General features: G+C 37.2%; 1 protein-coding gene across 1 annotated transcript; it reads right to left on the bottom strand.

The window, feature by feature from the left end:
• Positions 1-1,419: 1,419 nt before the first annotated feature.
• Positions 1,420-17,938, bottom strand: LOC127725190 (uncharacterized). Its single transcript, XM_052232050.1, has 2 exons — positions 17,802-17,938; positions 1,420-3,194 (listed from the first exon to the last, which is right to left on the bottom strand). The coding sequence occupies exon 2, from the start codon at positions 3,132-3,134 to the stop codon at positions 1,899-1,901; it is 1,236 nt and encodes a 411-aa protein (XP_052088010.1). The 5' UTR covers positions 3,135-3,194; positions 17,802-17,938; the 3' UTR covers positions 1,420-1,898.
• Positions 17,939-18,272: the final 334 nt, after the last annotated feature.

Raw genomic sequence — 18,272 nt, 5'->3', positions numbered from 1 at the left:
AATTGATGGAAGATTAAACATTGTACGTATTTGTATTCATGACTATTGTTGTACCAAAAAGACATGTGAAGGAGTTTGGTAGGCCACAAAGATCGCATTACTGCTGTACATTGGTAAGACCTTGATAGACAAGACTGCTTATCCCTATGCAATCTTTGTGAAACCAATCAGTTTTCCAAGTGACTTCTCTATTGCATGATCCGCTACGAAGTTTAAGTGGTTTAGATGTTCCCTTTGTGTCTGATTTAGATGTTAATACCGTACACATGACTGGTGACAAATAAGGATACAAAATTCGTTTTTCAAAAATTGAAGACTACATTTGTCGTGATATTTATATCTTTGTTTAATTGTTTTGTTTTGTTTTGCTTCATTAAATGTGAAAGTAAATGGGAATGCATCATGAAGCGTGTGTTTATAGCTCGAAATAATATAGATACAACACAAGTTTTGTAACCTGTGCGTAACTTTGCTTTTTACGAACGAAGAATAAAATTTGTAAGCAATTGGGAAAATAGACCCATCCCTGGAATAATACCTGTTTCTAGGATTCTAATAGACCTATTACACCTATCTAGGTCGGTACTTTGCTTTTGCGCCAATTGGCATTTCATTTGCGCCAAAAAAATCTTTCATTTGCGCAACAAACCATATTTCATTTGCGCCTAAAATTAAACATTTCATTTGCGCCAATAAAACAGGTATAAAGTGAAGAAAACTCAAATCGTACAGTCGGCTGTAAACGGCTCCGACATGAAAATATGGAACAATTCAATTGAGAAAACTAACGGCATGTTTGTTTTAGAATTGACAATATAAAAAAAAGAAGATGTGGTATGACTGCCAATGAGACAACTCTCCACCAGAGACCAAATGACATTGAAGTTAACAACTATAGGTCACCGTACTGCCTTCAACAATGAGCAAAACCCATACCGAATAGTCAGCTATAAAAGGCCCCGAAATGACATATGTAAAACAATTCAAACGAGAAAACTAACGGCCTAATTTATGTACAAAATAATGAACGAAAAACAAATATGATACACAGAAACAAAATGTCCATCTTGACACCTCAAACATGTGAATTTAAAACCTAAGTGAATCTCAGTTTTATATTAGAAATGAGTATGGACTCACTTAAGTTACACAGGGGGAATACTCTAAAAAAATTCTTAATCACGATATAGCAATGAATATTTAAACTTTTCCGTTATATGTTACCTGTAAAATGGCGCAAATGTAGTTTTTATTTTTGGGCGCAATTGAAATATAACCTTGTGGCGCAAATGAAAGATTGGACTTCCAAAAAAAATGGCGCAAATGCAATGCGCCCATCTTGAATTACATAATGATCAATGTCTTTTAGGATTTGTTTCGTTTGTTCGTTTTTGTTTTACAATTAATGAATAGTAAATCTTTCGGTCATTCTTTTATTTTAGAGTATTAGCTTTCAATATTGATAGTGGGAAAACAGAAATTACCATCATATTTTTTTTCCAAATGACATATTTCAATACTTAGTCATAGAACGTACACATACAATGGAAGTGTAATAAAAACACTTATTTTGATAAAGTTGTATAAATAAAAATGTTCGCCATGAACTAATTCGTTTGCGGAATAAAAACTGTCTATATCCTTTCTATAGTAACTTATAACTGGTGTGTAAAATAATCAAAAGGCGGTTCTTTGAAATAATGACAAGACTTAAACCTCAGAAATCCCTTTGGATAGGGAATGTTGTAAAATGATTTGTTATATGACCTGCTATAAAACATAGTTATTAAAAACCCATAGCACAAGCTCGTGTGGCCGATGGTACTATAGCTAATCTTCCTTTGTGCTGCAGTAATAACGTATCAATGACAAATATATATATATCTGTTTTTGATACATCATGTAGTCCGTGGACAAGCATTCAATGCTTTTTCTACTTTATGTATTTTAACCGTTTGGTTTTCATATAAAGGAACCGAAAAATAATTATGACCTAAAAGGTAGCTTAAACTCATATAACAAGTGTTTGAAACAGTTGGTGAAAACTCAATAACGCATGTTCTATTTTTGGATGCAATTAGGTTTACCATTCCGGCACCATGAGGACCTATTACAATGGAAGCCTTTGAGAAACGTTCTAACTGAAGAGTTAATGATGGCAATGAGCGATCATCATGCAGAACAAAGTCTAAATCCACTTCTTTGGCAAACTTTTCAACTAAGCTTTGAATTTCATCAAAATTCGGCATCATACGTTTGCGAGTTCTTTTTATTAACAAGATGCTTTGTTTGTTTAGAGGAATTTTAAGAGGAATACTTTTACGCAGCCATTGGAGCTGATCTAATGACGGACTGCCACATTTTGCCATTTGAGGAACAATTAATGTATCTGCAGATATGGTTCCATGGATTACCCGATTTTTATTCACGCCAATCAATTTAAGCCATTGCATTACCCATTCATTTTTTTCAGAAACGTGGATGAAGCTATTTTGTTTATTGTATTCTGTTATATGTGCTAAACCAACTAAAGCCTCCATTGGAAAGTGCCATATTCCTTCACACCAACGTGCGGCGATTGTTATAACACTTCGGTATCGTGTAACCAAAAACTTCCGAACAAGTAAGTTTGTTGTTGTCTGGCAGCCACCATTTCTCACCGCAAGGTCATATTTACTGTCTACGATCCAACCATCAGACGACACAACTACGTCATTGAATGTTGCTATTCTCCCGCCAAGTTTTAAACGAGTATCTAGTCCGTGCCATGCCTGTAACTTCTTTTCATCATTATCATTCAATATTTTACCAAGTTGTCTGTAGACTTCTCTGTGATTTTGTTTTAGACTGAGTATATTTTCTGAGTCTACTGTCACACTACCAACTAATTGAACGGGAGATGAAGCGAATTCTACAAATGTTACATTAAACCAACTCGGATTGTCATTACTCCAAATAAATGGCGCATAATCAACGGAAAGCCTTCGGAAAAATATGTTAAACAATATTATCAATGACAATAACAATAAACAGCAAGCGGTCAATGTATGATGCTGACGTATTTTACTGTGGACCTTATGAATAAAACGTTTCCCATCCCTTTGTGATAGAAGACCTGTAAGGCAGCCGAACATATCCAGTGTATCGATAAGGAGTTATTTTGGACATGGAAATAACCATTGCAAACATCACATCTGAAAAATAAACCATCACCTTTTATTAACAATTATATATGTTCCACTAGCTTTTTATTTGTCAAAATGATAGGATAGTGGACCTCCGGAAAAGATTTATTCCACCAAATTTTGTAAATAATTCATATGAAGCTAAAATATGTGGTATGCTATGTCATACAGAGTTACTTACAAACTTGCCTTTGTTTATTAAAATAATTTGTCCACTGTTTTAAACTTGGACTCCAGTATCCTCTCTACCCTATGTTTTTACTGTTTTTTTGTATATTGTATGATATTATGTATTGTGTTTGCTTATGTTGCACACTGGTGTGCCTGGTATGTTGGAAATAAAATCTTGAAAAATCTTGAAATCTTGTACCAGTGACATGAGATGTGAATAGGCTAGACTCAAGCTAGCAGCCACTCGCTAGCAGCCACTCCGCTAGCAGCCAGTTTTCAGGTATGTCTATAAACCCAAAAGTTGCATAAGATTCAAACTAACTAAAACTTTTTAATTTTATATTACCACTACAATATCTGTTTTAACTTCAATTTAGCCGTCGAAAACACTTTTCAATGAATTTGAAAATTTCATTTCCTGTTCAATATGAAAATTTCATTTCCTGTTCAATATTTTAAAAAACAATAGTATGTGCTTTTAACATCGTGCAGGTGCTGCACGCTTAAAGACTTCACTTCAACTGTCAACACTGAAAAATGACAGTATTTAAATGTTGCCTAAATTTTCTTGTTACATGGTATCGACTTTGCCATCAGAAAATATTTGTGCGATATTGTGTGTAAAATAGTTCCTAAAAAGTAAAAATATTTCTACGCTTCGAGAATACAAAGTTTAGTTCGTACTTTTAATACTTTCATGTCAAACAAATCTGTTTTAGCGAATCATTCTTTTTCAGTAACAGTGGGTTTCGCTTAGTTTTGATGACACACAGGGTTTATTTTTAGTAATCAAAGTATGGTGTGCAAGGACATAACTAATTAATTATATAACAAATTAAAAAAAAAAAAAAAAATCCGTGCTATACCCCACCTGGATTTTTCAGTCAAGCATGCCTAAGGGTCCCAACTTTCATTTGCACCTAGTGTGGAAAAAAGTATTGCCTCAGAATTTTTTTTATAAACTTTGAAAGTTAGGGTAGGGTAGGGTGCCGGACCCCAACTTTGGATCAATTTTTAAAAAAATCCGTGCTATACCCCACCTGGATTTTTCAGTCAAGCATGCCTAAGGGTCCGAACTTTCATTTGCACCTAGTGTGGAAAAAAATATTGCCTCAGAATTTTTTTTATAAACTTTGAAAGTTAGGGTAGGGTAGGGTGCCGGACCCCAACTTTGGATCAATTTTAAAAAAAATCCGTGCTATACCCCACCTGGATTTTTCAGTCAAGCATGCCTAAGGGTCCCAACTTTCATTTGCACCTAGTGTGGAAAAAAGTATTGCCCCAGAATTTTTTTTATAAACTTTGAAAGTTAGGGTAGGGTAGGGTGCCGGACCCCAACTTTGGATCAATTTAAAAAAAAATCCGTGCTATACCCCACCTGGATTTTTCAGTCAAGCATGCCTAAGGGTCCCAACTTTCATTTGCACCTAGTGTGGAAAAAAGTATTGCCTCAGAATTTTTTTTATTAACTTTGAAAGTTAAGGTAGGGTAGGGTGCCGGACCCCAACTTTGGATCAATTTTAAAAAAAATCCGTGCTATATCCCACCTGGATTTTCAGTCAAGCATGCCTAAGGGTCCAAACTTTCATTTGCACCTAGTGTGGAAAAAAGTATTGCCTCAGAATTTTTTTTATAAACTTTGAAAGTTAGGGTAGGGTAGGGTGCCGGACCCCAACTTTGGATCAATTTTTAAAAAAAATCCGTGCTATACCCCACCTGGATTTTTCAGTCAAGCATGCCTAAGGGTCCCAACTTTCATTTGCACCTAGTGTGGAAAAAAGTATTGCCTCAGAATTTTTTTTATAAACTTTGAAAGTTAGGGTAGGGTAGGGTGCCGGACCCCAACTTTGGATCAATTTTAAAAAAAATCCGTGCTATACCCCACCTGGATTTTTCAGTCAAGCATGCCTAAGGGTCCCAACTTTCATTTGCACCTAGTGTGGAAAAAAGTATTGCCTCAGAATTTTTTTTATAAACTTTGAAAGTTAGGGTAGGGTAGGGTGCCGGACCCCAACTTTGGATCAATTTTAAAAAAAAATCCGTGCTATACCCCACCTGGATTTTTCAGTCAAGCATGCCTAAGGGTCCCAACTTTCATTTGCACCTAGTGTAGAAAAAAGTTTTTTTTTAACTTTTTTCCACACTAGGGTTAAGAGGGGATATCTGGTATGCACGTAGTCTAAGTAATTACTGCGGGTTGTTCAAGACGAGATCGAGATTCTCCACGTTGGCCTCGGAACCGGACGTAGATAAAGTAGAAATTGCCTCTAAAATGCTTTCAGCACTTATGCCCTTGACCCATACGAGCTTTGTTGATTCATGTATCATTGTCATTTTGCTTAGTTTCTTCTGTTACCTATTCTGACATCGGACTCGGACATATTTTAACTGAGTTTTACTGTGCGTTTCTTTATTCTACATTGGCTAGAGGTATAGGGGAGGATTGAGATTTCACAAAACATGTTTAACCTTGCCGCATTCTTGCACCTGTCCGAGTCAGGAGCCTCTGGCCGTTGTTAGTCTTGTATTTTTTTTTTAAATTTTAATTCATTTATATGTTTCGGAGTTTAGGGTGATGTTCATTTTTACTGAACTAGTACACATTTTTATTAAGGGGCAAGCTTAAGCCCGCTTCTGGGTGCGGGATTTTCTCGCTGTGTTGAAGACCTGTGATGGCCTTGAGTCTGCATTCTGCTCTTTGGTCGGGTTGTTGTCTCTTTGACACATTCCCCATTTCTATTCTCAATTTTACCAGAGGTAGACGGTGACATTGCCTCTAAGATGGTCTATAATATTGATGCCCTAGACCTATACAAGTTTGTCAGCATAGGGTATTTGGTATTAGGTATGTCAAATAATCAGCATCGGGTGGGGGAACTTGGTATGTCACATAGTCCGACTTTACTATTGCAGGATGGCCAAACTAAAAAATTCACCACGTTGGCTATGATACAAAAGGTAGAGGAAGACATTGCCCTATCAAATGGCACTTAGCATTTATGCCATTGACCCAAACGAGCTTGTCAGTATTGAGTAAGCAGGGAGTGGAGGGATACCCAGTATGTCACAAACAATTGCCGGCTAGCCAAACTAAGAGATTTCCACCCGTATGAGTTTGTCAGCATAGAGTTTGGGGTACCGGGTATGTCACATAGTCTGACTAAACTATTGCCGGATAACCAAACTAAAAGATTCTCCATGTTGGCCATGATACCATACAATATTTTATTCTCTAAAATCCAATACTACCAGAGGTAGAGGGTGACATTCCCTCTAAGATGATCTATAACACTTATGCCCTAGACCTATACAAGTTTGTCAGCATAGGGTTTGGGGTACCTGGTATGTCACATAGTCCGACATTACTCTGGCCAGCTGGCCAACCTTAGAGATTCTCCATGTTGGCTATGATACAAAAGGTAGATGAAGACATTGCCCTTTAAAATGGTACTAAGCATTTATGCCCTTTATCTAAACGAGTTTGCCAGCATTGGGTAAATAGGGGGATGAGGGGTACCTAGTATATCACATAGTGTGACTAAACTATTGCCGGGTATCCAAACTAAAAGATTCTCCACGTTGGTCATGGTATTAGAGATCAAGTAAACATTGTCTCTTAAATGGCTCATACCACTTATGTTCTAGAACCGTACGAGTTTGTTAGAATCAAGGGGGGGGGGGGGGGGGGGGGGGTCGGTATGTCACATAGTCCTACTTAACTATTGTCGGATAGCCAAACTAAGAGATTCTCCACATTAGCCATGGTACCATACACCGCTTTATTCTCTTTAATGCAATACTACCAGAGGAAGACGGAGACATTGCTTCTAAGATGGTCTATAGCAGGTATGTACTACACCCGTATGAGTTTGTCAGCAAAGGGTTTTGGGTACAAGGTATGTAACATAGTCCGATTTAACTATTGCCGGCTCGCCAAACTAAGAGATTCTCCACTTTGGCCATGATACAAGAGGTAGAAGAATATATTGCTTCTAAAATGGTTCTTAGCACTTATGCCATTGACCTAAACGAGCGTGTCACTATTGGGTGAAATATGGGAGTAACTGGTATGTAGCATAGTCTGACTTAATTATTGCAGCCCAGAATAACTAAGAGATTCACCACGTTGGCGTTGGTTCCAGAGGTAGAGGTAGATATTGCGTCTGAAATGAATCATTTCACTTATGTGTTAGACTCGCACGTTTTCGTCAGTAAGGGATAAAAAGGGGGCACCTGGTATGTCACATAGTCTAATTTAACTATTACCGGCTAGCCAAACTAAAGGATTGTTCATGTTGACCATGAAACGAGAGATAGGAGTTTGCATTGCCTCTAAAAATTGCCTATAGCACTAATGGCCTAAACCCGTATACATTTTAACATAGGGTTAGGGGGCATGGTATGTCTCATTGTCCAACTTAAATATTGCCAGCTGATCAAACTGAGAGAAGAAGACAATACCAGTACCTCTAAAATGGTTCATAGGTTTTATGCCTAGCCTCGTGCGAGTTTGTCAGTATGTGGGAGGTCCTGGTTAGGAATATGACAATTGTTTTCCATTCGTTTGATGTGTTTGAGCTTTTGATTTTGCCTTTTGATAAGAAACTTTCCGATTTTAATTTTCCTAAGAGTATTTTTGTTATATTACTTTTTATCTTAGTATGTCATAAAGTCCGACTTAACTATTGCCGGCTACCCAAACTAGATTATCCACAGTGACCATGGTACCAGAAGAAGAAGAAGATATTGCCTCTAAAATGGATCATGCCACTTATGCCCTAGACCTTTACGAGCTTGTCAGTTCCAGGTTTGGGAGGGGTGGGGGAACTTGGTATGTCACATAGTCCGACTTAACTATTGCCGGATGGCCAAATTGAAAGATTTACCACGTTAGTCATGGTCCCATATAATAGTAGTATTCTATTCTCTTTAATCCAATACTACAAGAGGAAGAGGGACACATTGCCTTTCAGATGGTACAATGCACTTATGTCCTACACCAGTATGAGTTTGTCAGCATAGGGTTTGGGAACCTGGCATGTCACATAGTCCGACTTAACTATTGCCGGCTGGCCATACTTAGAGATTCCCTACGTTGGCCATGATGCAGGAGTTTGAAGATGATATTGCCTCTAAAATGGTCCTTAGCACTTATGCCTTTGACCCATACGGGTGTAAGGTAGGTGTACATGGTCATATAGTCTGACTTAACTATTGCCACCTGGCCAAACTAAGAGATTCTCCACGTTGACCATGGTTCCAGGGGCAGAGGTAGAGATTGCCTCTAGACCCGTACATTTTTTCAGCATAAGGCGATGTAGTCGGGGTACCAAGTATAAAACATAGTCCGACTTAATTATTGCCGGCTTGTCAAACTAAGAGATTCTCTACTATGGCCATGATACAAGAGGTAGAAGACACTTCCTCTAAAATTGCCTTCAGCACTTTTGCCCTTGACCCATACGAACTTGTTTTTGATTATATATTTATGACGTGGATCTGTACTTATACATCCCGCATTGTGTTATTTGTGCTATGGTCAATATTGAATTCCTTTCTTTCATTTTTGCTTATGTATTTTGTCTATATGCCATTTCCTGTTTCTTTGTTGAAACAGTTAATTGTTTTCATAGTGATTAAGATTATATTACAATGTTGACTGCTATACCCCGATTTTTGACGTTTTTACCTATTATCTCTGTTTGTTTTGCTCACACATTGTTGTCAATATATAATGGAATTGTATGCGACTGTCATACAATTGAGAGGTTTAGCTAGCTATAAAACATGGTTTAATCCACCATTTCTACATAAGGAAATGCTTGTACCAAGTTAGGAATATGACAGTTGTTTTCCGTTCGTTAGATGTGTTTGAGCTTTTTATTTTGCCATTTTGTAAAGGACCTTCCGGTTTGAATTTCCTTCGGAGTTCGGTATTTTTGTTATTTTACTTTTTTGTCACTATTGGGTGAAAGGTGGGAGTACCTGGTTTGTCACATAGTCTGACTTTACTATTGCCGCCTGGCCATGCTAAGATTCTCCACGTTGACCATGTTACCAGAGGTAGAAGTAGAGATTGCCTCAAAATTGCCACTATCACTGATGCTCTATACCAGTACACTTTGCAAGCATACGGTGAAAAAAAGGGGGGTACCTGATATATATTACATAGTCCAATTTAATTATTACCGGCTGGCCAAACTAAGAGATAATTAACGTTAACCATGATACCAGGGATAAACGTATACATTGCCTCTAAAATGCCCCACAGCACTGATGCTCTAGACCATTACGAGCTTTAAGCATAGGGTTGGGGTACCTGGTTTGTCACATAGTCCGGCTATTGCCGGCTGATCAAACTAAGAGATTCATCACGTTGGAAATGATACCAGCGGTAGAAGACAATGCCTCTAAAATGACCCATATGACTTATGCCTAGACCCGTACGAGTTTTTTTTTAGCTTGTAGGCATCCTGGTATCCCAGTATGTCACATAGTTCGACTTGAGTATTGCCGGCTGGCCAAACTAAGAGATACGTCACGTTGGCGGTAATACAAGAGGCAGAAGAAGACATTGCGTTTAAAATGGCCCATAGTGTTTATGGCTAGACCCGTACGAGATTTTCCGCTTGTGGTTTTTTTTTTTTTTGGGGGGGGGGGGGGGTCCTGGTATCCTTGTATCCTCACATTATCATACCTTCTATACATTTCTAGGAATATGATTTGTTAAAAGCACCCGCATGGAGACCGTGTATATTCCATATTGGGTTAGTAGGCGGAACTTATTTCAATACACGATTAGTAGTGGTGTTACGTATCTTTATAAAATTTATAAAAACAACACGGTGTTGAGGAAAATTTTTAAAGTATTCAACAGACAAAGAAATTGACGATGAACGATTGAAATAAATTCATAAGACACATTTAAAGCTGACAAGTTGTTATTTTTGGCATTTGCTTTTATATAGACCAATGCAAGAAGGTTCTTAATACTAACGGTATTGAAGACTTGATCACTTTGACATATATGGGGTCAGTAAATTCAATATATGGAATTTACTGACCCCTTTATATATCATATTAGGTTACTAGCACACTATGCAACAAATATAATCCGACTTAGTACTAATGCCGGCCGGCCAAACTGAGAGTCGTCACGTTGGCCATAATACAAGCGGTAGAAGATGACGACATTGCATCTAAAATGGCCATAAGCATTTATGCCTAGACCCGTACGAGTTTGTCAGCAGGCTTTTTTTTTTGGCGGAGGGGGGTGGGTGTCCTGATGTTCTGATGTCACATTGTCCGACTTAACTATTGCCAGCTGGCCAAACTAAGAGATTATTAACGTTAACCATGATACCAGGACTAAAAGTATACATTGCCTCTAAAATGGCTCAGAGCACTGCTGCTCTGGACCCGTACGAGTTTCAAGCATAGGGTTGGAGTACCTGGTTTGTCAAATAGTCCGATATTGACGCTGATCAAACTAAGTGATGTATCACGTTGGCAATGATTCCAGCGGTAAAAGAAACCAATGCCTCTAAAATGACCATTAGGACTTATGCCTAGACCCGTACGAGATTTTCAGTATAGGGTTGGGGTACTTTGCTTGTCTCATTGTTAACCTTTACAATTGTCGGCTGGCCAAACTATGAGATTCTCCATGTTGGCCTCATAGCACTTATACCCTAGACCCGTACGATTTTGTAAGAATAGGGCGAGAGAGTCGGGGGTAACGGGTATGTAATATAGTCCGACTTAAGTATTGCCGGCTGGCCAAACTAATAGATTCTCCACGTTGGCCACAATACAAGAGGTAAAATAAAAATTAACCCTAAAATGGCCCTTAGCATTTATGTCCTTGAATCATACGAGCTTTTTCTATTGGGTGAAGGGTGGGGTACCTGGTTTGTCACATAGTTTGACTTAACTTTTGCCGCCTGGCCAAACTAAGAGATTCTCTACGTTGAACATGATACCAGAGGTAGAAGTAGAGATTGCCTCTAAAATGGCTTACATCACTGATGCTCTATACCAGTACACTTTGCAAGCATACGATGAAAAAAAGGAGGGTACTGATATATATTACATTGTCCAATTTAATTATTACCGGCTGGCCATACTAAGAGATTATTAACGTTAACCATGATACCAGGGGTAAAAGTATACATTGTCTCTAAAATGGCTCACAGCACTGATGCTCTAGACCCGTACGAGCTTTAAGCATAGGGTTGGGGGTACCTGGTTTGTCACATAGTCCGGCTATTGCCGGCTGATCAAACTAAGAGATTCATCACGTTGGCAATGATACAAGAGGCAGAAGAAGACATTGCGTTTAAAATGGCCCATAGTGTTATTGGCAAGACCCGTACGAGATTTTCAGCTTGTGGGGGGGGGGGGGGGGGGGGGGAGGGGGGGGGGGGTCCTGGTATCCTTGTATCCTCACATTATCATACCTCCTATACATTTCTAGGAATATGATTGGTTAAAAGGGACCGCCTGGAGACCATGTATATTTCATATTGGGTTCGTAGGCGGAGCTTATTTCAATACACGATTAGTAGTGGTGTTACGTCCCTTTATAAAAACAACATGGTGTTGAGAAAAAATCTAAAAGGTTTCCACAGACGAAGAAATTGATGATGAACGATTGAAATAAATTCATAAAACACATTTAAAGCTGACAAGTTGTTATTTTTGGCATTTTCTTTTGTATAGACCAATGGAAGAAGGTTCTTAATACTAACGATATTGAAGACTTGATCACTTTGAGATATATGGGGTCAGTAAATTAAATATATGGAATTTACTGACCCCATATATATCATATTAGGTCACTAGCACACTATGCAACAAATATAATCCGACTTAGTACTAATGCCGGCTGGCAAAACTAAGAGTCGTCACGTTGGCCATGATACAAGAGGTAGAAGATGAAGATATTGCATCTTAAATGGCCATAAACATTTATGTCAGCAGGGGATTTTTTTTTGGCGGGAGGGGGTGGGTGACCTGATGTTCTGATAACACATTGTCCGACTTAACTATTGCCAGCTAGCCATACTAAGAGATTATTAACGTTAACCATGATACCAGGGGTAAAAGTATACATTGCCTCTAAAATGGCTCACAACACTGATACTCTAGACCCGTACGAGCTTTAAGCATAGGGTTGGGGGTACCTTTGTTTGTCACATAGTCCGGCTATTGCCGGCTGATCAAACTAAGAGATTCATCACGTTGGAAATGATACCAGCGGTAGAAGAAGACAATGCCTCTAAAATGACCCATATGACTTATGCCTAGACCCGTACGAATTTTTTAACTTGTAGGGGTCCTGGTATCCCAGTATGTCACTTAGTTCGACTTAAGTATTGCCGGCTGGCCAAACTAAGAGATACGTCATGTTGGCCATGATAAAAAAAGGCAGAAGAAGACATTGCGTCTAAAATGGCCCAGAGTGTTTATGGCTAGACCCGTACGAGATTTTCAGCTTGTGAGGGGGAAAGGGGGGGGGGGGGGTCCGGGTATCCTTGTATCCTGACATTATCTTACCTCCTATACATTTCTAGGAATATGATTGGTTAAAAGCACCCGCATGGAGACCGTGTATATTCCATATTGGGTTAGTAGGCGGAGCTTATTTCAATACACGATAAGTAGTGGTGTTACGTCCCTTTATAAAAACAACACGGTGTTGAGGTAAAATCTAAAACGTTTCAACAGACGAAAAAATTGACGATGAACGATTGAAATAAATTCATAAAACACATTTAAAGCTGACAAGTTGTTATTTTTAGCATTTGCTTTTGTATAGACCAATGGAAGAAGGTTCTTAATACTAACGATATTGAAGACTTGATCACTTTGACATATATGGGGTCAGTAAATTCAATATGGGGATTCACTGACCCCATATATATCATATTAGGCCACTAGCACACTATGCAACAAATATAATCCGACTTAGTACTAATGCCGGCTGGCAAAACTAAGAGTCGTCACGTTGGCCATGATACAAGAGGTAGAAGATGACGACATTGCAACTAAAATGGCCATAAGCATTTATGCCTAGACCCGTACGAGTTTGTCAGCAGGGTTTTTTTTTTTTTTTTTTTTTTGGCGGGAGAGGGTGAGTGTCCTGATGTTCTGATGTCACATTGTCCGACTTAACTATTGCCAGCTAGCCAAACTAAGAGATTATTAACGTTAACCATGATACCAGGAGTAAAAGTATACATTGCCTCTATAATGGCTCACAGCACTGCTGCTCTAGACCCGTACGAGTTTAAATCATAGGGTTGGGGTACCTGGTTTGTCACATAGTCCGACGATTGCCGCTGATCAAACTAAGAGATGTATCACGTTGGCAATGATTCTACCGGTAAAAGAAACCAATGCCTCTAAAATGACCCACAGGACTTATGCCTAGACCCGTACGAGATTTTCAGCTTGTCGGGGTCCTGGTATCCTAGTATGTCACGTAGTTCGACTTAAGTATTACCGGCTGGCCAAACTAAGAGATACGTCACGTTGGCCAAAATACAAGAGGTGGAAGAAGATATTGCCTCTAAAATGGCCCATAATGTTTATGTCTAGACCCGTACGAGATTTTCAGCTTGTCGGGGTCCTGGTATCCTAGTATGTCACGTAGTTCGACTTAAGTATTGCCGGCTGGCCAATCTAAGAGATACGTCACGTTGGCCATAATACAAGAGGTAGAAGAAGACATTGCCTCTAAAATGGCCCATAGCGTTTATGTCTTGACCCGTACGAGATTTTCAGCTTGTGTGGGTCCTGCTTTCCTTGTATGTCACATAGTCCGACTTAATTAATGCCGTTTGGTCAAACTAAGAGAGTCGTCACGTTGGCCATGATACAAGAAGTAAAAGAAGATGTCTCTAAAATGGCCATTATTATTTATGCCTAGACCCGTACGAGTTTGTCAACAGGTTTGTTTTGTTTTGTTTTGTTTTTTTTTTGTTCTGTTTTTTTTTTGGGGGAGGGGGGGGGGGGGGGTCCTGATATTCTGATGCACATTGTCCAACTGAACTATTGCCGGTTGTATAAACCTATAGATTATTCACGTTGGTCATGGTACCAGATGTTACCGCTAACTGTCTCATGGTACATATGCCCTAAACCCGTACGACTTTGTCAGCATAGGGTGGGGTAATTGGTTTTATCTTTAGTCTGAACTGTTAAATATGGTTGAAAACAATTGTATATAATATGAGAACTGTATAATTCTGAAAGTGATTTAAAACCAGTAAAAAATCACGTCGGCATGTAAGAGAATTAATAAGAACCATTTTGTAATCTTGTATGGAATGTGTCTTTAATAAGAAGCATCTGTAGATTGTATTTTTGGTTCAGCTTAATATTTAAATATAAAAGGCTATTCATTGATGTTTCAATTGGCATTTTTTATAATTTACCGAAAAATATTTGTAAACTATCGGTTTACGTAAGCGTTCCCTTTTTATAATTGATTAAGTAAACGCATACCTCGAAGAAGACACCCGTTGAGTTAAGAATTGATTGTTATTTGTAGCAATATCAAATATAATCAGCAAACATTATTTTATCCTTATAATTGATATTTTCTTACAACACTTCATCGAACCCAGGTCATCTCATGAATATTATTGCAGGTTGCCCTAGTGAATAGTAAGCGGCCGACTGTTATCGCCGGTTAGCTTCACAATAGTCATTCATGTTTACCGGTTTCTATGCAGGCTCATTTTTGGGGGCCGGCAAAGCCGTCGAAAATTTACTTTCGATTTCGTTCATAACAATTCTTTATTTTGGGTAGAATATTCATTTCATCCTGTTTTCGACATGATAGGTTATGTTCAGTTACCACTTCGTCTTGGTTAGCTTATTCATTTCATTACTTATTATCAGTTCTAACTAGTTAAAATCCCCCCAACCGAATTAAAAATAAATATACTAGTCAACAAAAGAAACGATACACAAGTTTGAACTAAAATTTATCATAAAATATAATAAATAGGAAAATCTTTTAAATTATCCTATGAAAAACATTCATTTACAAAGCAAATGCATATGATTAAAAGAATATGACCAAATTAAAAAGATACAAAATACCGAGTTATTGAACACAGGGGTCAAATTTATTTTGCAGAAAAATCGGCACTTAATTTCGAAGATGATAATTAAGTATTCAAATATCTGCAAAGGCATTCAAATTTTAAGCAGACCATGTTTAAGTTTAAAAGTTTAAAGTTCTAACACCGATTTTTGAATTTTTGGGTGAAAATACGATTTTTTAAATAATAACAAAAATTTTAGAAATTTTTTTTCGCGTTTTTGCTTTGGTTTTGATGAGAAAAATAACACTCTGTAAAAATTAGACGAATAGGGCAGTTATTTACTTTGGTACAGTGTATTTAATTTGATGATATATGGAAAATACATTGCCTTGTATCGTTTCTTTTGTTGACTAGTATAGTAGTCCCTTCCTTTTTTTTCATCATATTTGTCAATGTTAAAGCTTAATGGGATATATTTATATTTTTTCTGTAACATCTGTATTCAATATCTCAGCTATTCTTGGTTTGCTGTTATTGTATTTTAATCTTTATCTTTGTAAAAATTTATTACCGTGCAACATTGAAGAGTTTTTAACGGCCTTCACAAGCTATACAGCCGTCGCACAGTCGGCTACCCCGTACCCCTCCCCACCATTGTTGTTCGAAGTTCATGAATAATCATAATGAATCTCATGAAATGGGCATAAAATGAAACTGAAAATAGCTTAATTATATATAATTTCTGCAATTGTTTGTTACATGATCATTAATTGTAAATAGATAAATGCTTGACACCTTATGATACAAGTATTTGTTGTTTTACGCATCAAAGAAGACTTAATATTTCAATTATTCTAAAGTAATAATTTTTAAAGGGAGGTAAATCAAAAACTTTATTTCACATTTCCGTGCTTTTTAGGGTTAAATTGTTAAAGAAAAATGCTGCTTCACATTGTGTTTTAAAAAAGAAATTCCTTATTTCTCCACTCTTGTAGTGTTCTATATTTTTTTTAAATTTATTTCTCACCCTATCAACGTGCAGCGCGGTGTCCAAATAAAATATACAAATGTCTTTTAATTCTTGAACAAAAAATGAAAATGTAAAATTCAGTGGAGGATTCAGATAAAGCGTGGTGGGTGTACGACACCCTCCCCTTTAAACGGAAAAATATCTTCTTTTTTTCGGCATATAAAATCGTTCAACATTTTTTTGCAATCCTCCTATCAGCGATATACGTATATGTTTTCGGCAATTAGCCCCCCCCCCCCCCTTTTTCCCCTTCAAAAATCCTGGATCCACCCCTTAAACGCATGCATGGTGTCTTCGATTGTTAAATTAAAAAACGTTATATATAGTATAAAAAAACGTTTGAGTCTTATGCAACTTTTGGGTTTATAGACATATCTGAAAACTGGCTGCTAGCGGAGTGGCTGCTAGCGAGTGGCTGCTAGCTTGAGTCTAGCTGTGAATAGCACAGTAACATTATTTCTTTGTTGTGTAGATTTTCTTTATTTCGTTATGTTCATCCTTTCATCTCATCTGGAGCATTATTTATATCTATATATATATATATAATCAGTATGATGTCCTTTGTTGCGGCAATGTTCCTGTCTTTCATTTCTCGTTTATCTACAACTTATCATCGCATTATCTCTTGCAATGAGCGACCCGATGGGTGCCACTTAAATACCTATATTTTTACCTTTGTTTTTAGCCGGAGTCTTCTTGATTTTGTTTTAATTTTCTATGTTGTTGGTTGTGTAACCTCAATCAAATTTTAAATATTTAAAATCCTCGGCAAGCCTTGCGTTTCAAATTTCAAAAATTTAACTGTTTCGAGAGGCGAAATCTCGCATCACATTCGATTATTTATATTTCAGTGTTTTTATTCGTCTGGTTTCTAGTACTTTCCAATCCTATGGTCATCATTCAATCAATCGATCAATCAATCAATCAATCAATCAATCAATCAATCAATCAATCCTTTTTGAAGGGGCCGTAGGTGACATTTTATTTAACATGATCCATATAAAGAAGCAAAGAAAAAAAATATAAAAAAACACTTTATAGTTGACTCATACTCATACTACATCTCCTTATTTAACCTTCCTTATAAACTTTTCTATTTATTACATGCAATATTTACTGGATATTTATGTTTTAATCATTCCTACACAATTGAGGTTTACTGTAACGTGATTGTTATGCATGGGCTCAGTTCGTTCATTTCGCTAACAAAATAGTAAAGAGACAAAAACCTTAAGCAGTAGACACACAACACCAACAGAAAAAGGAAAGAAATCAAGGAGCATTTTCAAGACATTTTGAGAAGCTAATTTTGTTTTCAACGATGGATTAGATCTAAATATATATATACAAACTTACCTTAATCAAGTATATAAATAGATAATTAAGATGTATTTTGACACGCCTCTACAACTATGTTAACATGGTTAATATACACATGTAAATACACCTGATGCACTAGTTACAACATACTATATAACTTAGTGATTATGCTGATCACATGACTGTTTATAGTGTTTTGATTTACGCATCGATTTTTTCTCATTATTGCAGACTTTTTTGTGCTACACATATAACAATGTATAAAAATAACAGTCAGGATTCTACTTCGTCAAAATTATCTCCCCATTACGCCAGTAAATATTTACAATTGTAAAAATGAAAGACATTGTAGGGATGACGCGGTGCCAATTTAGCTCTTGAAAACCGATAAATTTATCTACATAGTACCATTAAGATCCTTTAAGGATATATGCCAGTTGTATTTTAAAAGACAAATGTATCTACTAGCTATTGAGCATCATTTTATGTACTTTTCTGCATTCAGTC

This window comes from Mytilus californianus, unplaced genomic scaffold, assembly GCF_021869535.1.
Source record: "Mytilus californianus isolate M0D057914Y unplaced genomic scaffold, xbMytCali1.0.p SCAF_15, whole genome shotgun sequence".
Lineage (NCBI taxonomy): Eukaryota > Metazoa > Mollusca > Bivalvia > Mytilida > Mytilidae > Mytilus > Mytilus californianus.
This window is presented reverse-complemented; position numbering and strand designations above follow the sequence as displayed.

Excerpts from the sequence above, each read along its gene's own strand:
- LOC127725190 (XM_052232050.1), bottom strand. The coding sequence starts at position 3,134 with ATGTTCGGCTGCCTTACAGGTCTTCTATCACAAAGGGATGGGAAACGT.